Here is a 22,783-nt window from a genome sequence, read left to right as displayed (position 1 = left end):
AAAATATATCTGCATATGCATGTTTCTATATCTATAGCTTAAAGTAAATCCCATCAATTTTTTTAAGGTTTTATTTATTTGAGAGAGAGTGCGAGAGCATGAGCAGGGGGAGTGGGGGGGTGGGAGGAAGAGGCAGACTCCCTGCTGAGCAGTGAGCCTAATGAGGGGCTTGATCCCAGGACCCTGGGATCATGTGCGTAACAGACTGAGCCACCTAGGCACCCCAACCTCATCAATTTTTAATGGTGGACCTTTGTACACTTGGAAGTGTCTTTTCTGAAGGCATAAAGAAAAATGAAAACAAAGGAGACTTCTTAGTGGAACCAAATTTAAAAGCTTCCTAGAAAATTAAGCTAGACCTGGATCTTTTTCCTTGAGTTGAAAGTGGCAAGGCAGTCTGTTTTTAGAGCCAATTAACCTGCTACTAGCATTTGCTCAGAGAAGGGGGACTGTAACAAACAAAAAACATCCTCTTGGCCTTTCTTAGCTTCTCTTGTATTCAAGATTGGACTTGCTCTGCTGCACCCTAAAGGCAAGGGAAGACACTAGGCAGAAAAGCAAACATCACAAAAATAATGGGGCACAACATAGACTAAAGAAGATAGGATTTGGGGGCACCTGGGTGGCTCAGTCAGTTAAGTATCTGCCTTCAGTTCAGATCATGATCCTGGGGTCCTGAGATAGAGGCCTGCTTTGGGCTCCCTACTCAGCAGGGAGTCTGCTTCTCCCTCTCCCTCTGCCCTTCTTCCCTGCTCATGCTTTCTCTCTTGCTTGCTCCTTCTCTAAGTAAATAAATGAAATAAAATAAAATAAAAGAAGATAGGATTTGCATAGGGACATTTCTGTTTGGCATCTACAGGGGAGTTAGTCTTCTGGTTTTTGCTGAAGGAATGAATGGCCAACTACTTATAGCATGGCTTTTCAGCATGGTGAGAGCCTTCTAGCAGGAGAAAACTGATTTGAAGAGGCCCTGCCTTTGCAGACTTTGTGCATGTGTATCTATACAGAAGAGTCTCTTTAGCTGGCCTCTGCACATCTGGTCCTGTCCTGGTTCAGTATACTCTCTATCCTGCAGCCAGGTTGGAGGGATCTTACTAAACTGCAAATAAGATCACATCACTTCCTTCTTTCAGTGGCTCTCCACTGCCATTAGGGTAAATATAAATTTCTTAATATGGCTCAAAAATACCTTGCATGAGTTGGCTTCTGCTTACCTCTCCAGCCTCATCTTTCTCTTAGTTTATGTTAGTCATACATATAGTTCTTTGCAAAGAGATCCAATATTTTTCATATACTCTTCCTTTTGCCTGGCTACCTTTCTCCTATTCAACCTTCACAGTTCAACTGACCAATCATTTTCTTAGGGAGGTCTTCCCAGATTCTTAGGCCATGTTAGGTCCTACTGTTAGACATTTACATAGTTCCCTGTACTTAACCTGTCATAATGCTCACTCTCTTTTATTGGTTTTACTTAACTGGCTATTTTTCCTAATAGCTCAGAGAGGACAGATATGTGTCCACCTTGTTTACCCCCAAATACACTGATTAATACACAGTTCTTAATAATTATTTGCTAGGAAGCAAAAAAGCAGAGTGCATGAATGACAGTGATCCTTAGGGTATCTTTGGTAGTATATTGACTGCAGTTGCTACTCATTGTGACTCCATGAAAACAAGTTAATAATGTACTTTTCTTAATTTCATTTGAAGTGCCATTTCTTTTGAAAATTGCTCAAATTCGTTCTCTATAATTACAATTTCCTGTACCTGACTTCTTGTAGAACTTCCCCTATGATTAATTTCATGCTAAGTACTTGATGTATGATCCTTCTTTACTAGTAATTAGGTGTCATTTACAATGTAGCCCGATTATATTAATTTATCCACATAGACTTGGGCTTTTTTTTTTTTACTTTTATTTTGACTGTTTTATTTATATCCCTAAAATGGCATGTTCTCAAATAGATATTTATGGAAACACCAAAAATAAATTATTTTGGTCTTCCCCATAGTTTTTCAACATGAATGGCTGCTGAAGAGATTTATCAAATGCCAAGTGTTGAATGGTATATAAAATTGACTTTCAGATTGTTGAGCTATCTCTTTTTATTATTATTTCTAATGGTCTTTTTTTATTAGTTAATAATAACTCAGAAATTATTTGAAGTAAGCAGAGTCCTGTAATATTATTTACAATAAAAGTCAACTAGTGGACCGAATGCTTTATTTACAGGCAGTATATAATTTCGAGCAGAACTGGCTAGTCAGCATGTGAGATGCTGTGCTAGAAGAGATCTCTTCATCATTTATAATCCTCACTTCTCCATTTCATAATATTTACTTAGACAAAGGTTCTACCTGGCTATCTGAGAATATGTGGCTTTATAAGGTTCCTGGTCAATTTAAATAAAAGTTATTTGAATTTCAAACAAACAAACAAACAAAAAATAAGGTTCCTGGGCTTGATACTGGGAGTACAGGTTGAAACCTGAAAGTTTTAGGCTTTTTGCCTACAATGTCTGGAAAGAACATGAGTGGCCAAGGTCCTTGTCATCCCACCCTATATGAATATATCTTTTTTCATTTTTAAGAGGTAGTGTTTTTCCGACATATAATCAAATTAGGCTTCATTAGCAATACCTGAAGACAATTAAAAGGCAATGCATTACATATGGATTTAGGCTTATGAAGTTACCTGGTCTTCCCGAGAAGTTCCCTTCTTTGCCTGCTGCTTCCTCAGAGCTTCATACTTTTGCTTTTCTCTTCTGTATTCTGCAACAGCACCATCAGGAGCAGTTTCTTCCTCTGAAGAATAACAAAATATTCTTAGAATAAATAGTAAAAAGGCTGCGTGGTTTCATTTTAATGTCTATGCTTATTACAGAAGAGGAGGTCAGAACCTGGAATTGGTTTTCACCCATTTAAAAATCCAACTAATAAATGGCTCCAGCTCCACAACTATTTCCTAGACAGTGAACAATGGTAATAGGTCAACCAATTTAAAAACATCTTTATTATATAATGTATTATTGTAATTGTTCTCACTTGCTTGAGTATAAAATTACCTATCTCACTTTTAAAATAATTTAGATTTTCCTAAAATTCAGCACTGCTATTTTACATTCTTATCCTGCTTTTATAAGATACAGTCGTTTGATATTGGTTGATTTTCCAGTTGCCTGCCACTTTGGTTCCCTAGTTAAAGCAACAACAACTAATAAACAAGTTCAATTTGATGTCATCATAAAAAACAAATGTATCCAACAAATAAGTCAGGACAGCTATCAGAAGCAGATCAAAGTAATTTTTACAAAGTTAGAAATTAGAAAACCAATTTATAGGTTTGATCCTGCAGTACTTCCCTGTGAAGATTAGTTAACATCTGGGTTTATGGAGCACAGTTTTGTCTCAAGAAAAAAGTACTAACATTTTATATTAACTTACATGCACACATATTAATGAAAATTTATGATTAAAAACCCCCCCCCAAAACCAACAACCATATCTTTGGCTGGCAAACCAAGATGAGCCAGATGTAATCAAGAATGCCAGTAATCTTTGTACTCAAGCCTTGGTTTGTTGCTTATCTCTTTGTTACACAGTTTGAAGAATGTTATTAATGTGCAGTGTATTAGCAATCAGCCATTTTGTTTGAGATTTTTCTAACACAGTGACATTTGCTGCATAAAGCCAACTGTGTGAAAAATCTGGTCAACTATTCTACTTCATAACTGAGTACATCACATTAGTATAAGTACTTCTCTTTACAATATGATCAACTATGAATAATAACAGCACATTAATTTTTTATTTTTATTTCTCAGCAGTATACTCTAATTTCCTTAGTTTTATATTTCGGTTCATTAATTCTTTGTTTAGTTGTATCTAATCAGTTTTTAAGGCATAAACTGAGCCATTGATTTTAATAATTATATTTTTTATTTCTAGGTATTCTTTTTGGTTATTCTTCAAATTCACCTGTTCTTTTAATAGTCTCAGTCTTTTATTATGATATTTAGTCCTTAAAAAAATCTCTTTTAATAATTTAAAACACTTGTTATGTTGTATCTTTCAGATTCTTCTTGGGGAATCTTTCTGTTATGTCTTCTGACTCTCTTCCTAGGCTCATCATTTCTCTATGTGTTTTCTAACTTTTGATTATGAGTTTACCTTTAGCTAGAGCTGCATCTCTATCATGCTCCATAGGAATTCTAGGCACCCAGGATTGTTTAAGTTTCTACAAAGAACTTCTGCATTTGTTTCTACCAGGCAATTTAGGGGTTCTGGTGGTTTAGAGCCATTTTTTTTTTTCAAGTTAATTTCTTGGCTTTGGATTCCTGCACCATATAGGGAGTGTATATTCACACTTTGTAGCCATGACTGGTAGAGGTTTAGAGTTTTGATTTTTTGTGAGAGACTTTTTTTGGTTTTTAATTTCCCCCACATATAGGTCTGAAACATGACAAGCTTCATTGTGGCCTTCCTGACCAGATGGACAGTTTTTCTAGTTCCCATTTCTCTTGAGCCATGGCCACATCTCTGTCCAAGTCTGAGATTAAATCTCCCAGCTTCTAGGTAGTAGAGCCTGCATCTGGTTCCAATATTCCCCTGGGCAACTATAACATCAGCTTGCCCACTTAATGCTCTGGTTTTGCTTCCCCTTTGTTTCTGGTACCCAGGACTTTCTTTTTTTCTTATGTTCTCTCTCTCTCTGTTTCTCTCTTTCACTCTCTCTCTTAAGCTTAGCTAAGTTTTTAAATTGGGCTGGATCATATTTTATCCAGCATTTCTATATATTTGTAGGTGAAGGAAGGTCTGTGCTAACTCAGTCCATGTTGCCAGAACAGGAAGTAGCACATTCATTTCTCATGTGCTTGAATCCCCCTGAATAAACAAAAATTGAATAAGTGACTAGATGATTTTAGTGACATAAAACTGGCTAATAAAATACACAAGGAGTTTGAAAAATTTAGTTTCTCTAAATATAGGCTGTTCTACTTTTACTTTTCTTATAAATCTCAATATACGGTAGATAATTCATAAATAATAATGTAGTATGATGACTATCAACTGAAATTTCTACAAAACATGCTAAATAAATAGGAATGAAGAATGGGGGGGAAACATTTACTAAAGGGTATATGTTAGGCATCATGTTAAAGTGCTTTCATTATCTGTGAAGAATCCATAAACCCAATGAGGAAACAGGAATTAGAATATGGTAAAGCTGGGACTTGAGCCCAGAATTGTATGATACAAAAGGCCCACACTGTGCCCTACTGACTTCAACTAAAACTTCAATCCAGAAAATAAAATTTTACCTAGTGTCTCTCATATGTGGGCATTCTGAGAAATGCTATGAAAGGCATCTAAAACATATATGATGCAGACTTTTCATTTTATTATGTAATCTAAAGGGTGAAATGAAGTTAAGAGATCAAGCCATTGACTTTAAGTTTCAAACTACTGATTCCTTAGAGGGCTTAAAGCTTATATATGTTCTAGTGTTAGAATGAAGTATCTTAGTTATCTCTGAGATAAAACTAGGTAATATATGTGAAAGGTTCTGGTGGAGAGAATGCCCAACATCACTATAATCAACAGTTTATCACTGGAGTATCAGTTCACTAGAGCACCAGAGCTAGAAGTTACCCTGAGGACCTTCTCATCTACCTTCTCAGTTTATTGATGAGGTAACCAATGTTTAGGTAAGTGAAGTTACTCAGCCAGTCTCCCAGGGGTATCAGCAGCAGAGCCTGGGCTAAAACATGTGTTCTGACTCTTAGTTTAGGTGACAAAGTTAAGTACTGCACTTCTGTCCCTGCATGTTATAAAGAATGCCTTTAACCTCTCCTCTGAGAGCTAGTCAGAAACTTAATCCTTGCTCCACTTGAATCTCTTCACTGTGAAACCTTTTTGTTCTGAACATAAAGGGACGATGACTATTCAACTGTGGTTACTTAGCTAATGAACCAATGGTATCCATCTACAAATCTCATTTTATAGATAAAGGGCTTATTCCCAACACTGTCTCAGGACCAGAGCTCAAGGAGCTTAACAGCTCCAAGTAGCTGTTACATTCATTCATTCTTTTAAAAAAGCTTATTGAATAATCAGTATGTATCAAAAACTATTAGTAAGGCTACTTATAAATTATTTTAAATATATTGGGATCCAGTACTTCAAAGAAATTTTTAAAAAATTCCCGTAATAAACAAAAACTTTTAAGTAAATAAAAGTAATATGTTATTGCTAATAGTAAACAGCATTTGAAAACAAAAGAGATAGACTTTAATGGTATTAGAAAATATCAATGCCGGTGATACGCAGCTGTATCTTACCATACTTTCTGGAAGCTAAAAAGTGTTTTTTTTTTTTAAATCAAATTTTATGTACACCAGTTCTTAATTCTAGGAAAAGTACCAGACTTGAAAAGAGATACCCATGATAGTTAACATTTTAAGTACTCATTATGTGCCAGATACCAGTACCTGAGTTATTTGGTTAATCCTGATAAACCAACCCTTTAAGGAAGGCATAATATTAGCCCTATTTTGCTGATAAGGAAATTAAGGTAGTAAGAGGTTAAGTAACTTATCTAAGGGACTATAAACATGAGACTATGAACCCGTAGTCTGGCTCTAAATGACAAGTTCTTAACCAGCTTGGTTATTTCTTCTTCACGTTTGACACACAAGAAAATTTAGAAAATATTCCAATTTGACATAGAAAGTCATCAGGTCACCAGTTGGATGTGTTTGATGAAATAAAATCCTACCCAAAAAAGGTTCTAAATTCCTCCCACACCATAATAAATGGGAAACAGAGTTTGCCAAATAGGGGGTATATATAAATAATTTCTACCTAGGAAGAATCCTTTATGACTTTTGCTTGATAATCCTTAGTCATATTTTCCCCCTCATTTGAACCTTTAAACAGTTTAAACACTAAATCATAACTGCTTCTTTGTCTGTATTGCCCCCTATGCTACAAACACACGTGGCAGGGATTATGCCCTGTTTGTGGCCTACATATGCCTTGCATATAGTATATACTCAATAAATAGTAGCTGAATGGACAAAGGAACAATTTGATTAATTTTAGATCTTAAATTACAACAGTATCCATAGTTGCCTTATTGCTCTTGCTGAATGAAAGACTTTTTTGAGGGACTTGTAGGGGCTTAGGGCCCTTAGCATACAAATACTTTTTCAGTAGATAGTTGTTAAATTGAGTTACAGATAAATGATTTCTGACATGTATTAAATAGGTAAGAGGAGTAGAAGTCAACTTTAAGGCAGTTACCTCTGATTACTTGAACACTACGCTTTCTGGGTAGAATCTCTTACAGAGTTGTAGCTTTACCATCTCCTTGAGGAGCTGCTGGGGATAAACTACATATCCTCCCCCCAGTCAGAATGCCTATTTTTTGGTTTGTTTTAATAGGAAAATCCATCATGGAAATGACAATGGGGATATTCTCTGACATTAAGATGAGAGCTTACATATAATATACTTTTTATTATCATTTTTCATAATTATAATCCATAGTATTTATTGAATGACAAGAGATTAAATTTGCACTAATTTTGGGGGGGGGGGTTCCTGTGTGTGTGTGTGTGTGTGTGTTTTAAGATTCTATTTATTTGAGAGGGAGAGAGAACAAGCAGTGGGGAGAAGCAGAGGGACAGTGAGAGAGAGAGAGAAGCAGACTCCCTATTGAGCAGGAAGACTGACGCAGGACTCGATCCCAGGACCCGATGATCATGACCTGAGCTGAAGGCAGACGCTTAATTAACTGAGCCACCCAGGCGCCCTGTACTAATTTTCTTTTAAAGATAATTGAAAGTTGCTTAGATGACATCTTTAAAAAGTGAATCAGAAGAAAACTGGTCTCTTTATCCAATGAAACTGCCAAGATGAAAATTATTCACAATCAAGAAATTATTTAATAGAGGCGTCTATATGCACATTACAAAGACTAGGCAGAAGTTTAGGGGAAGACTAGGCTGAAAGTTTAATTTCTTTCTGTACTATGAACTAAAATAAGGAATCTATGATTTATTCATTTTATTTAACCACTTTTTATTTTCAGCATATCTTTTACATTACAAATTGAACAATACTGGCTCCACCTGGTGGTCAAAATAAGCCTACAGTTCCATGAAAATAAGTCAAAAGTGGTTAAATAATTCTGAGACTACCTGAAGTATGGTTGAACACTGAATAATGACATATGCTTCAACACTGAACAGTGATTAAATGGAATTCAGTCTACATTTACATGGAATTTTTCTTTTTCTTTCCCTGTTCATCCTAGCTTCACTGCTTCATGTTTTTTAGGCTTAAAATAATCCTCAAAATAATGTAATACAGAATATTTTCCTGTGTTTTTCTATTACCTGATTTGAGAAATGTGAAGGTAACAAGTCATAATACAGTTAAATTAATCCAGACTTTCAGACTGTATTTCATTTTGGAATATAAATACAAAAACACTTATTTTCATTGTCGGTATTTTGTGAATTTGACTATGATATGCCTTGGCAATGGTCAGCTTTTGTTGAATTTAATGGGAGTTCTTTATGCTTCTTGGATTTTGATATCTGTGTCCTTCCCCATATTAGGGCAGTTTTCAGCTATAATTTGTTCGAATAAACCTTCTGCCCATTTTTCTCTCTCCTCATCTTCTGGGACTCTGTATGATATGAATGTTCCTACATTTTAATAAGTCATTGAGTTTCCTAAGTCTACCTTTGTGATTCATTACTTTTCTTTCTCTCTTCTTTTCAGCTTCATTATTTTCCATAGTTTTATCTTATATATCACTGATTCACTCCTCTGATTTGTCTATCCTTATTTTTATGGCCTCCATTTGGGTTTGCATCTCAGTTAAGCATTTTTAATTTCGGCCTGACTAGATTTTAGTTCTTTTATCTCTGCACAAAAATACTGATTTTCAGCTGTATTTTCCATTAAACATTTCTAACAGGAGTAGCCTGTGAATAAGTGAGTTCATATCTAGGGCTTCTGTATATTTATAATCTGCTGGCTACTTAATCTTAATTTTTAAATTCACTATAAAAGGAGTAGATCCACAATCACAACACAAAATATTAGTACTAAGAAGTTCTTGGGCAGCAATAACCTGTTCCCTTACAGATGAAAAAAGTGAGGTTCAGAGAGGTCAAATGGTTGTGCTAATCTTGGAATATCAGAAACCAGATCTTCTGACAACTCAATGTTGTTTCCTCCCTGCATACACTACCATGTGTACTTTCTCTCTGGAATGTATAATCACCACAGATGTGTTTCATTACAGTCTAATAATCACTTTGAAAACTATACACATTTATACTACAGTGTGACCATTTATAAAATGGCATGACTCTTCAATATAGATTTAATTATCTAATTAGTTTTCTTAATTTTTATCTTTTACTTTCCCAAGCATATTGCTTTGTTGAGTTTATAATTCAGGTAGCAGTCACATTGGTAATAACTTATATAACAACACATAAATTAGTTACCACAAAGTATTATACTAAAAATCAATTCAAATGAATTAAATGAACTTATAAATTAAGAGATGAAGAGAAATTATACCAGTAAAGACAGGTCCTGAACCCTAAACATGAAATTGCTTTAAATTACTAATACAATTTTTTGTTATATAGACTCTATCTGATAAGCTTTTTATCAGATGTTTCTCCATTTTTCTTAATTAATAATGACCACAAGAAACAATTACAATATAAAAATGATTACTGAGAATTATCGAGGAACATGAATAGCTTTACTTCTGGGGGCTTCAGCTCTCCACCTGTCAGCTCTAGTCTGTTGTTTCTGTTCAAATTTACTTCATTCTTCCTCACTTGGACCCTAGGACCAGCACAGAGATTGACTGATGTTGCCCTCAGGTTTCTCAACAGAGCACACTTTGTACTCCTCCAGATGGTATGACCCACAGTTCTTGCAGTTTGATGGCCATTTTGACAACATCCCGACATTGACCGTCATTCTAGATATGGAGGCTACAAATTCTATACTCTGTGTTGTAGCAATAAGATTAAAAAAAATACAAAATTCTTCAAGATAAAAAGATTTCATGAAGCCAATCAGGGAGGATACTAAAGAAAGAATTGCTACCTAAAATTGCCTAAGGCTATGATTATCCTAGTAAATTAAATACTGCAGAATATCTGCATTTCTAATAGCACTTAAAGGAGAGTTCTACTGTTTTGTAGTAAATTTATGAGGTACTTTTCTCCAAGTAGTTATAAGAGTTTACAGACCAGTTCAAAATAGTCCTTAAATACTTGCATGTGTGATACGCATGGGCTTCGTTTTATCCCTGTGTGGCTGAGGCACCGAAGCAATAAAGTGGCTTCTAAAATATAAGTTAAGACTACTACTACTAGTACTATCACCACTTTTTAGGACCTAGCATGTCTGAGATATAATACTAAGAACTCTGTGCCTGTTTTCTCACTTAATTCTTGTTTCTAGTAACAACAGAATAGGTATTATCGTCTCTATTATATGCAAGAGGAAACAGGTTTAGAGAGGTTAAGTATCTTGCCCAAGGTTATATGGCTAGTAAATGATAGAGCAAGGATTTGAAATCCGGGCTGTCAGACTTCAAAGCCCATGCTGTTTCTATTCTTTTACACTGCAAGCAGTTATGGGAGCGAAGGGGGCACTAGTGTATGTGGGAGTGAGTGAAACATAGATGGTTCCCAATGTTAAGGAGCTTATAGGCTGCAAAAGGGATAAGATAGTTAATACTCTTTAACTGTGCGGTGGTACAAATGACATGAGAGGTCCTGATAAAATACTTAGGAAATTCATTTAGAGGAGACAGAGGGAAAATTGGGAGGAGAAAATGGCAGCATAACTGGGCCTTGTAGGAGAAAGAACTGGGCCTGTATGTACCTACCATAGCAGGTAGAAGAGACATCATAACCAAGCAGGAAGACAACGTAGTACAGGATGCACATGAGAAAGAGGAAAAATGTTCTGTGAAAGTGAAGAATGGGTGAACAAGATGGGGAATAAGGAAAATAAGAAAAATCTGATCATGCAAGTACTTAAGTGCGAGATTAATGAATTGGAACTATTTTGGTAAGTAACAAGTAGCCATAAGACATACCTTGCAGGTCTATAGTGCAAGGAAATCATTTACAAGTATTTGCGAGCCTTTTGTCAAATTAGTGAAGTGTGCTGAACCACCCTAGATTGGTATGTTGTTTGAACTCATCTCCCCCCCAAAAATAAAAATTTAAAGCATATTTTCTTATTACGATACTAGTTTGAGTTAGTTGGTAAATCGGAGGCTAAAGTTGCAAGTTTCCTGATGCCCACACTTCTCTTAATGAAAACAATGCCTTCCTCAGTAGTTCAGTGAACAAGAGGACAAAGGCAAGTGAGAGAGAGAGAGAGAAATTGACTCCCAAAGTCTTGTTGGGAAGACTTAGTTTAGGAAGGCACTTTGAAAAGTATCCTGGTAAAATGATTTTACCGTATCTATCAGAATAGTCTAACTTAAATGTGAAGTATGTACAATTCAAAGTACTATGCCCAGTTGTTTCTGGCTGTATTCATTGTCTCAGAATTTTTGAACCTGCATAGACCACATTCTCTACTAGAGGTACACTTATTCGGATTCAGATTTCACGCCTCTACCTCATTCCCCATCTTAAATGATATCTCTAACAAACTAAATTTTGAGATGAGGTGAGGGTAGGACAAAGGTATTCCAGTTATGCTTCATCTGAAGTTGACCTGTGTTCAGATATGCTTTCCGGAACTGGGGTTGGAGTCTGAGTTGGATGGGGGTCACCTTGCTTAGTCTTACCGGTAATGCTGTGAGCTGTAGACCAGCCCTCAGTCTGCCGATTCTGGCTTCCAGCTAACAGGTCATTTTGCTTGTGGCTTATTTTATTTTATTTTTTATTTATTTGGTTTTTAGTTTTCTTAAGGAAACAATGCTTTTCAGTTTTATAGTGGAAAGAATATTGGACAGAAGCTCTGATTCCTCAACTGTGTTTCAGTTAGGCTGAGTACTAAATGTCTTTAATGCTTTGGTTTCTTCGTTGGCGAAACAGAAACTACAGGACTGGTTAAATCTACTTCTCAGGACTGTTACAGAACTAAATGTAAAGAGGCATGTGACAAGACTTTGTAAACTGTTCATATTATATAAATATGAGGTATTATTATTTGGCATTGAATATAGGGTATCATATTTTATGTCTATAAGCTACTTTATAGTTATGGCTCCCTTCAAAAGATTAAATCTCATTTGAAGCAGCAAGGAGTAGATATATTTTTCATTTTATTAATATATTTGTTTGAATAAAAAATATTTCTGTATATTAAATCATATTTTCAAAGCACCAGTATAATTTATAATTGGAAGAAATGTGGAAAATCCTTTTGTGAGGCAAATTATCAAAACTTAATTTATACTTCCATAAATTTGGATGTTCAAATGTAGCATTCTTATCATGATGCTTACCTATAAATCTGAATTTGCTTAAGAATAAGCTCTGTCTGGGGTGCCTGGCTGGCTCATTCGGTGGAGCATGAGACTTTGATCTCAGGGTTCTAAGTTTGAGCCCCACATTGGGTGTAGAGATTACTTAAAAAAAAAAAAAAAGAATAAGCACTATCTGCTGGCATACGGTAGGATGGAAAATGCTCTGCTCTATTTATCCTCTACCTGTAGGACATTTGTACAAATAGTGCTTTCCACGTGCCAGTCAGTATTCTAAGTGCTTTATGCATGATAAATTATTTAACTATAACAGGGATGGAGTTGCCACTGGAAAGACCTATCCTTTTGAAAAAAGTTGAAATTTGGAAAAGCATGTTCAGTGAGCTCTGACTGAGGTGGGTACCACAGCTGGACCCAAGAATGTGAGTTCCTAGAGGGCAGGAACTTTTCTGTTTTATTCACCATTTTATGTCTAGAGATTGAAACAGTGTTTGTTAAGTTTTCAGATACTTGACAGATATTATTTAAATGAATTAAGATGTCTTTTTAAAAGGAAAGTAATTTTTCAGAGGAAAATGGATTCCTAGAAAAAGTAATTGGGAGAGTGGGGAGTCTGAATAACTGGCCTTCTTCGTCCCAGACCTTGAAAAGCTGCAGTCGTCAGGTGCCACCTTAAGCTTAATGTCTCTGAACATTTCTTTTGTGGTACCTGTAGCCAAAAAATTATCAGAAAACAATGGAAATATAATACTCATTAGGATGATATATCAACTAAAGTTAAAGTCTCTGAACTCTACATTACAAAAACATATGTGCTGGGGAAAGAAAAAAAGTTATTTTTCAAAGTGCCTGAGCTCTGAAATGGCATTAATTAATTTTTTAATAAAGAAGGATTATTTGGGTTTGTCTGATTAATTTCATAAGCTGAAACTGTTAACTAAAGCAATCTTGTATTTTTTTCTTGGTGAAGTGAAAAATTTCTCACCCTCTTATTTTGGATTAGAACATAATTACAGACACATTCTCACTGATTATTTAAAAAAAAAAAAAAACACCTTTGGCTTAGTCACAAAACAAAGCCAACACATTGAATGGGCTGGGTTCAATATTTTGAGTTAGCAACTTCACATTCTATTCTCAGCTTTGTCACTCATTGGAGTGAAGGCTTGAGTTGCCTCACAGATGCTTTGTCTTTATTGTCTTAGATGGTAAATTCATTATTAATTACTATTTCCTTTAAGGCATTTAATGTAGTAAATTAATTAGTATGCTACACTGTTAAAATATCCAAGGCAGTAAAAGTATGGATAATAGAAAAATATGCAAGCCAACCTTGAGAAATATTTCTGAGAGACTGAGTTGACTGGATTCTATCCCAATAGTCTGCCTAACATCTTCACAAGATACCACAGACCACAAGTCTTTGGCTGTAGTAAATACTGCAACCATTTTCTCTTTAACTACAAATCGGTAAGAATAAACATAATTATTCTTCAATATATGCCTCATATGGCAATTCATCAGTGTGCCATAAAGGCTAAGGGACTTCTCTATGGGTTTTGTGGAAGGCAAAGTACAAAGGACTTATTTTAGTTGTTTTTCTATCACAGACTCAGCTACTCTCCTTACATCACAGATAATACTGCAAATAAGATGTTTAGAAATAAACCAGACAAAAGTGGTAAAAAGGAAACTCATGCTTCTCATTCTTGGTTGGGATTATTTGAAAGGAGACCAAACTGAAGGTTGCTTCTAGAGAGAAAATATAGTAATACAGTGTATCATATACACTGCCAAATAATAATAATAAAAATAGGGACTTACATAGTATAATAAAACCTTTATTTATTATTCTTTCTTAGATGTTTGAAGAGTAAATAGATATTTTGTCATCAAGCCTAAGTTATTACAGTAAGGGAGAGGGTAAAAATGACTGCATGAAAAATTCCATATCCTTTCCACTATGTGTTTCATACACACAACTTGCAAGATAAGAAAAAGTACTGTGCTTTCTTTCATCTCATGCATTTGCATGTACTGTATCCTCTGAGGGGAACACTTTCATTCAACTAACTTACTCACCTGAACCAGCAGCTTCAAAAATTTGTAAAAGTTGAGAGGTTTCTAGTGTATAAAATGACCCACTTGAGAGGTGAAAAGAAAATATTAGAATGCTTTATTTGTTTATTGGTAATATATTTATTTGTTTGTTTATCTATTTATTTATTTAAAGTAAGCTCTGTGCCCGGCGTGGGGCTTGAACTCATGACCCTGTGATAGAACTTGAATTCATGCATCCAGAAAGATATGTTGCCATCTAGATTTAATTGCCTTTCTTTTGCTCCCTCAAACCTTAATGAGAATATATACCATGCTGTATTATTGGTAGTTTGTCTCTTTCACCTGCTGAATTACAAACCATGTATCCTCACCCCACATCATGGGCTAAAATAATTTTCAGGTGGCTTAAGCAGTTAAAGTAAAAGTAAAAAAATGAAAGAATTCCAGGAAGATACAGATGAATATTTAAAGAAAATTGACCAGATACCTGGGGAACTTCAAAAAGTACTGACACCTGGATTTCACTTCTTGAGCTTTGGGATTTCCAGGTGATTCTAATGTACAGAAAAGCTTGGGAACCATTGGTGTACTGATGAAGGAGAAATTAGAAAAGGCATCTTAGAGAAATGGACTTAAACAGCAACTTGAATTTTGAGGCCATATTCACTGCATATGGAAGGTATTCTAGTAAGAGGAAGTAGTGACAGCAAAGGCTGAGGTGGGGAATAGGTTGGTATGTAGAAAAATTTAGCCTGTATGGAGCACAGGATTCATAATGAGAGATGAGACTGGTATGGCAGGCAAAGTTCAGCCATGTAGGGCCTTGCATGGCATGCAAAGGATTTCATCCTGTAGGAAATGAGATGCCATTAAAGAATTTTATGAAGGGGACTGACACGTGATCAAGTTTGTGTTTAAGAAAAGCCACACACAGAATGCATTGGCAGGATCTGAGATTAGCAACAGAGATCTGTTGGCAGCCTGTTAGCAGGTTGTTAAAATAGTCCAACAGAAAAATTGTGGCTAAAAGGGTCACAGTAGGACATAAGGCACTAGAAACGTATAAGAAAGGGGTGGAGTTTGTTAAGAAAAATGTACAGAGAACAGATTTGTTTTGAGGATATTGTTGTCTTTTCAGATCTAAATCTAATTCTATTCACTCAAGAAAATATGCAAACACTAACCCCTCATTGACATGTGATGAATGATGTTTTTTTTTCTAAAAATACATCTGGGTATCTAGACAATAAAACAGTATCCAAAATAATTCTCCCTGAGGTCTTGGATTTCACATTCACTTTAGGAATATTTTCTCATTTTTTTTGAGATTTATGTTTTTGAGAGAGAGGGAGAGGGAGAGAGTGGAGGGAGGGGCAGAGAGAGAAGGAGAGATTGCTCAAGCAGACTACTCATAGAGCCTGATGTAGGGCTAGATCTCACCACCCCAAGATCATGACCTGAGCTGAAACCAAGAGTCAGATGCTTAACCGACTGACCCACCCAGGTGCCCCCAGTTTAGGAAATCTTAAGAAATTTTTTATTTTCTAAGATAATAAATTTCCCTGAGGTTATAGTTCCTACATTTCCCAAATTTGTTTCTTTTTTTTTTTTTTTATTTTATTTATTTGAGGGAGAGCAAAAGAGAGAGCAAGCACAAGCAGGGGGGAGGGGCAGAGGGAGAGGGAGAAGCAGGCTCCCCACTGAGTAGAGAGCCCAATGCCGGACTCAATCCAAGGACCCTGGGATCATGACCTGAGCTGAAGGCAGAAGCTTAACCAACTGAGCTACCCAAGCGTCCCTTCCCAAGGTTCTTAAAAGAAAAATTACATCTAAAAGAAAAACTAAAAAACATCAACTAAATAAAATTAAAACTCTCTGTAAGGTACTATAAGCTCTAAAATTGGTAAGTCTTCCCATTCAGAAAGTCCTTCACCACATTAAAGCTAGTGGTTGTCAAGGTCAAACTGTTAACTGATCCTCATCAAAGCTGGGTACTACTCATGGTTTCTGACTTATAGATTATTTCTTCTACGGAATCAAGGTTCTATAAACTACTTGGTACAGAACTGAAGATGTTACAGGAGTGTGCCCTTTCCTCTAGGCAGGCTCATTTCTTCACTATAGCAGTTCTCACTGCTGTGATGTCTGAATGTTATATAGCTCATCTGCACACCAAAATTCAAGTAAGCACTTGGAATACTGTTAATTATGACTGTTAGTTATTAATAGTTTCAGTATTAAATATAAACTGTTTCCCATGAATTAGTCTTGTTCTACGTAGCAGAGACCATCTAATTTAGAACTAGAGAAAAACATTCTGTGGGTTTTGGGAAGGTTATTTAGCACAGTGCTATCAGACATTTATTCAAACCCAGTGGTTTTGTTTTTTAACTCTTTGTACTGTGACGTATCACAGGAAATATTTTTTCATATTAACTCCACATACATATATGTATATAGCTAACATATAAAACTGTATATAAGGTTAAACCATACGAAACCACTGACATGTTTTGTTTATCTACAAAAAGGGCAATTTTATATTGTTCAAGAAAATATAAAGAAAAAAACTTCAAAATTTCATAAAAGAATATTTACCCTACCTACATGTGATACATTCTTATGTTTTCTGATCTGTGCCATTTCATTAAATTAAAAAAAATGTTGATTAAGATATGCTACTGATTTTTATGATCCACCAGTTAATTACTGGCTACAATTTGAAAAACCCTACTCTAACCTCTAAGCTGTAGTCTAGACTAACAGATAAAGGGATTCTGAGAGACTCACAGAAGAGCAGCAAGGTAAAGATGAAGCAAGTAATAAAGATGGTGCAACTGCCTGGAAACTCTGTGCCCTTAGAACTGGCAAGGATCATACTAACTGGAGAGAATTCAGAGACTGAAGACTTTGACTAAATCTTTTCTGATTTGACACAGTAACCGATCACATAACAAAAAATGTGATCCAACATGGTTGACTGGTAGTGTTCTGAATGAGGGTTATTCCTTGGGACCCAGTGATATTTTTGTTGCTCTGTTTTGTTTTTTAAATAGGTGATTCTAATGTTTGAAAACCACTCCTCTAATGTTGGGTAAAGGAGTGGTTCTCAAGGTGTGCCCCTGAACCTAAAGCATCAGCATCACCTGGGAGCTTATTAGAAATGCAAATTATTGGACCCCATCCCATACCTGCTGAATCTGAAACTCCGGGGGGAGGTTCAGCAATCACAGTGATATGTCTTATAATGCTCTATCCAAAAAAACTTTACATGTAATGCCAGTTTTCTTTCCACAGGGAGAGGAAGTCCATAGGGAATATTTCTGTCTGACACTTGTTTTCTTGCTTTATAGAAGATCATCATTATACTAGATAAACGGAAACTTTCCATGCTATCAACATTTTCAAAAAGTGAAGCTTATTCAGTTGTGTTATTAACTAGTGAAACAATACAGATGATAACAAATTGCAGGCATCCTGCTTATATTTTGATTAGGCTTTTAGCCTATTAAAAATGATGTTTACATAAAGATCTTGTACATATGCTTAATTATTAGCCATTTCGTCAATGAAAAACAGAAAACTTGAGCTCTTATCCAAATGAGTAGATTATTATCAGACAGATGCTGATACATGCATGATCAAGTGTCACTATGAGCACTAAGGTACAGCTGAATTAGAGTAGACTTCAAGCAAGGCACAGGCATGCAGGCTAACATGGAAGCAGTGGAATGCTGTTAGCTTGCTCATTGGTGCTTGAATCGTGTGCATGCACACTACCCCCCTCATCCTTTCTTTTACCAACAGCTTTATCTGATGGAACAGTGTTGACAGAACTTGAACTGGTGCCAGCCCTACTGATGAGGAACAAGGTGGAACAGTTGCTGGCTGTAGGGAATGTTTCCTTTTTAGGAAGTAGCAGTAAGATGATATATAGAAACGTTGTTGGAATGGAACTATCACAAGTTGCCGATAAAAAAAATGTTTTTAGTTTTTAGAAAACAAAGGATCAAAGAAAGTAAAATAAGTGGCTGGTATAGAAAAGAAGGTACTCAAACAATGAGATGAAAAATGTAAATCTAAAGGAAATAATAAGTGGCCACATAGATATGCATACTAGCAACTAAACTGAGTTCTTTTTGTTGCAAGCTTATGCTTGGTCCTTTTACATCAGCAGATTAAGCATGAGAGTAATAGTAAAGACAAGAATGTAAGTCCTAGTCAGCTGAGAGGGCTGACTTCTCATCATGCTAACCAAAAACCACAGACAACCTATGATGTCCATATAAAACTCAGACAGAAAAGAAATTGCTTGTCTGATTGTAAGAAAGACGTAAAACTTGAGACAGGTAACTTTACAACTGTAAAAGCTAATAAGGGCAAATGGAAATACTGGTTTCATTAATAAACACCTTTCTTAAACTTAGCATAGATGTATTCATTGTCAAGTCCCAGACCAATCTAGCCCAAGTGCTTGCTTCTGTTCCATCCTCTCACCTCATATTAGAACATAGGGGCAGCCACTGTGCCTTCTTCACTGAATAAGGAACTTGAATGTCCTTCACTCCATTCTCCACAAGTTTTGTGAACCTGAACACCTGTTTATTCACAAGGCAATGATAAATAATAACCTTGACATTCACCAAAAAGAGCCACAAAATTCAGAAGCGTATTTTGAAATGTCAAAGAGGGATTAAATCACATTCAGGATAGTTTTAGTGTTAGATGTTTCATTATATGCATTTATTATACACATTATATAATGTGTACACATTTATAGTCTATGTCTATGTCTATAGACATAGCTAGCATATTAGTATCTCAACATATTTAAATGCCTTAAATAATGCCTTTTAGGTAAAAGAGTTTACAAGTGTCTTTTTCTCTACTACCTAACAAAATAGATGACAATCATGCATGCTCACCTTACTTGACTGATTAAAAATAACAATTTTATTTAGCATTTGGAATATTCTAATTCTGGTTCTGGCTTGAATGATTGCTAGGAGAGATAATTTTCCGTAAAGAGGAGAGGGGAATGATGTGGGCAAAATATGGAGAAATCTGATAGCAATGCAACATATTCTGATAATCCATTTTGTTAAAAAGTACATAATGATAGTAAATAATATATCAGTAGCTAATTTATGTTATTACAAAAGTACTTTCGTCCAAGATACAGGAAAGAATAAAACCTCATATTAAATATGCAGTGTTTTGAGGTTTTTTTTGTTCTGTTTTGTTTTTCATTTTGAGAAGACAGGCAAAAAGAAAGGCAGATTCATAATCTCTTGGCTCACAGGGAAGATTATACAGTAACCCACACAGTGCTGCACTAGCTACTGACTGTAACCACTCTGGGAACAAGACTGCAGTTGCTGTCAGGCAATTCAGGTCCTTATAGCTGTGCTTGTGCTCTTGGAGAAAAATTAATTATCTGAGCCACAATTTTTTTGTGCAAAATACTACCTGTCCTACCTTCCTCAAGGGTTCTTGTAAGAGACAAATGAGGGCAGGGGGAGAAAAATAAAGAGATAAAAAGTTACTCACAAGTATGGACTTGTGTTAAAGACACAGTTGACTGCCCAAGTATTAATTCTTCTACCTTCTTTTTTTGCTAACAAAATCCAGATTTGGTTTAGGCAACAGAATGCTCAGTATCAGGGGACAAATCATGACTGAAGCCATTTAGTTCATCTTTATTGTTCTAGGTGTTTTCTTAAAACAGACAAAAATTCTAGTGGGGAAGACAGAAAACAGTAAATAAGTAAAACACACAGTATATCAGAAGGTGATAATATAATACAGAGAACAATGAAGTAAGGAAGGGCAGTTCAGGGAGTACCCGGCAAAAGTGGTCAGAGAAAGTTTCACTGAGAAAAAGACCTGAGAGGTAAGGGAATGAGTCATGTGGATTATCTGGAGGAACTGCAGACCAGATAGGGTAACAGCACGTGCAGTGGCCCTGAGGCAGGGAGCATGCCAAAAGTACTCAGAGCAAAGAGGCTGCTCTGCCTAGAAGAGAGTAGAGAGAGAAGTAAAAGGAGATGAAGCCAGAGGTAAAACAGAGGTGGGGCATAGATTATGCAAACCCTTGCAGACAACTGTAGGGGGCTTTAGCTTTTAAGAAACCCACTGGTGAGTTAAATAAAGAAGTGTGACAAGATCTGACTTAGATTTCTGAAGGACCATCCTGGCTACTATACTGAGAATAGACTTTCAGAGGCCAAAGGTAGAAACAGAAACCAGTTACTAGTCAACTGCACTTATCTAGGTGAGAAATGGTTGTGGCTCCCACCAGAGTGGTAACAGTAGAAGTGGCTAGGTTATATATCCTAGATTTGTTGATCAGTTGGATGAGTGGTATAAAAAAAAAAAAAAAGAGGAGTCAAGGGTGACTCAAAGATTAACTGAGATAGGGAAGATTTCAGGAGGAGCAGGTTTGGACGATAAGATCAGTAGTTCAATTTGGGACACGTTAAGTTTAAGATGTCTATTAAATACTTTGGAATTTATAAGCATATAGATGATATTTAAATCCATTGGTTAAAAGACACAAGTAAAGAAGTAAGTGTAGTATAAGAAGAAATGAGAGGCCAAGTAAAAAGGTGATTCCAAGAGGAGGGTGTGATCAATAGTGCACAATGCTGGCAATCAATTACTTAAGAAGAGGGCTAAGCAGTTGACTTGTGAGAATGGAAGTATATCAAGTAAATTTAAGAGGGAATGAGAGGAGAGGAAATTAGACATGGCAGGCACGTACATTCTTTCAAGGATTTTTTTTTTTTTTCTGGATAGGGACAGCGCTAAAGGGCAGTACCTGGAGGGGGATATGGGAATAGGCAACTTGTGTGTGTGTGTGTGTGTGTGTGTGTGTGTGTGTGTGTGTGTGTAGAAAATACAGCGTGTTTTCATGCTGATGGCAAATGATCCAGTGAAGAGGGAAGTTTAATGATGCAGGAATGAAAGAAGAGAACTGTCTGGAGTGTTGTTTGCAAGTAAGGGTGAGAGGCAGCAAGATCTACTGCACAAGTGAGGGAGTTGGCCTCAGAGTATGAATAGCTCATCCATATTTACAGGAGGGCAGGCAAACAAATGGCCCACAATGCAGGTGAGTTGGTAGTTGTGGTGAAAGAAGTTTTCCTCTGCTTGCTTTTAGTTAAGAAATCCCACTCCGCTTTGCCATTGATTGGTCGAGGTCACACGTTCACTCTCAGTAGATCCACATTTTTGGGGGGGAGTATTTTTTTATTATTTTTTTAATGTTTTTTTTTATTATATTATGTTAGTCACCATACAGTACATCCCTGGTTTCTGATGTAAAGTTCGATGATTCATTAGTTGCATATAACACCCAGTGCACCATGCAATACGTGCCCTCCTTACTACCCATCACCAGTCTATCCCATTCCCCCATCCCCCTCCCCTCTGTAGCCCTCAGTTTGTTTCTCAGAGATCCACTTTTGATCAGTGATATGCAAAGGGAAGTCTGGTGGGTGTTCTGGGAAAGATTTTCTTTCCCATAAAGGGAAAGGTCCTGGCATCTACCTTTCCTTCTGCTTTGGATGCTATTCTATAAAGACATTATGCTTCAAGTTGCTACAGACATCTTATCAGAGTGAGGGAAAATCTATAATATATGTGTCAATAACTTTGCAAATATGGGTAGAATGTAAGGTCCATTAAGGCAGAGGTCTTTTTTTCCCCATGAGGTACAATTAACAAATAAACTTTTAAGATATTTAAAGTTTACATTGCAGTGATTTCATATGCATATACATTGCAAAGGATTTCAGAGGTCTTTATTTTGTTACCTGGTGATTCCAAAGTATCAAAAAAGTACCTGGCACATAGTATACACTCAATAAGTATTTGTTAAATAAATGAACTATGATCAAGATGGATTTTTCAGAAATTCACGGTATATTGCTCTACAGCAGCAAATAAAGAGATAATTACACTCCCATGCTCTAAGTGGGAAGATGGGGTGAGTACAGGGTGCTAAGAAGTAGAAGCAGGTTTAGCCGACTTTGATTCTGAAATTCAGTGAACTTCCCAGACTGTGAAAATCAGCTTGCTACTGTCTGAATGCTCATTATAAAATGTTTTGTCCTGTATCAGTATTTTCTGATAATTTCTTAAATTCCTTTATAAAAATAAATATATTTCATATAATCCTATACCTCTCCTTAGTGAGACACAAATAGGGCCATGATCTAGGGT

The 22,783-nt window shown here is 36.0% G+C and overlaps 1 protein-coding gene and 1 long non-coding RNA gene across 3 annotated transcripts in view; one reads left to right on the top strand and one right to left on the bottom strand.

Moving 5' to 3' along the window:
* The window catches only part of CWC27 (CWC27 spliceosome associated cyclophilin), a 185,198-nt gene that overhangs the window by 30,725 nt on the left and 131,690 nt on the right, over window positions 1-22,783 (bottom strand). For both annotated transcript variants that reach the window (XM_034656282.1, XM_034656281.1), the window contains one exon: window positions 2,696-2,805. In XM_034656282.1, the coding sequence (XP_034512173.1) occupies window positions 2,696-2,805 (110 nt within the window). The remainder of the gene's footprint in view (window positions 1-2,695; window positions 2,806-22,783) is intronic.
* The window catches only part of LOC109489644, a 61,224-nt gene that overhangs the window by 10,634 nt on the left and 27,807 nt on the right, over window positions 1-22,783 (top strand). The gene's annotated exons all lie outside the window — the stretch shown is intronic.

Source organism: Ailuropoda melanoleuca, chromosome 3 (assembly GCF_002007445.2).
Source record: "Ailuropoda melanoleuca isolate Jingjing chromosome 3, ASM200744v2, whole genome shotgun sequence".
Taxonomy (NCBI): Eukaryota; Metazoa; Chordata; class Mammalia; order Carnivora; family Ursidae; genus Ailuropoda; species Ailuropoda melanoleuca.
Note: the sequence above shows the minus strand (reverse complement) of the source record. Positions and strands in the feature narration are given on the sequence as shown.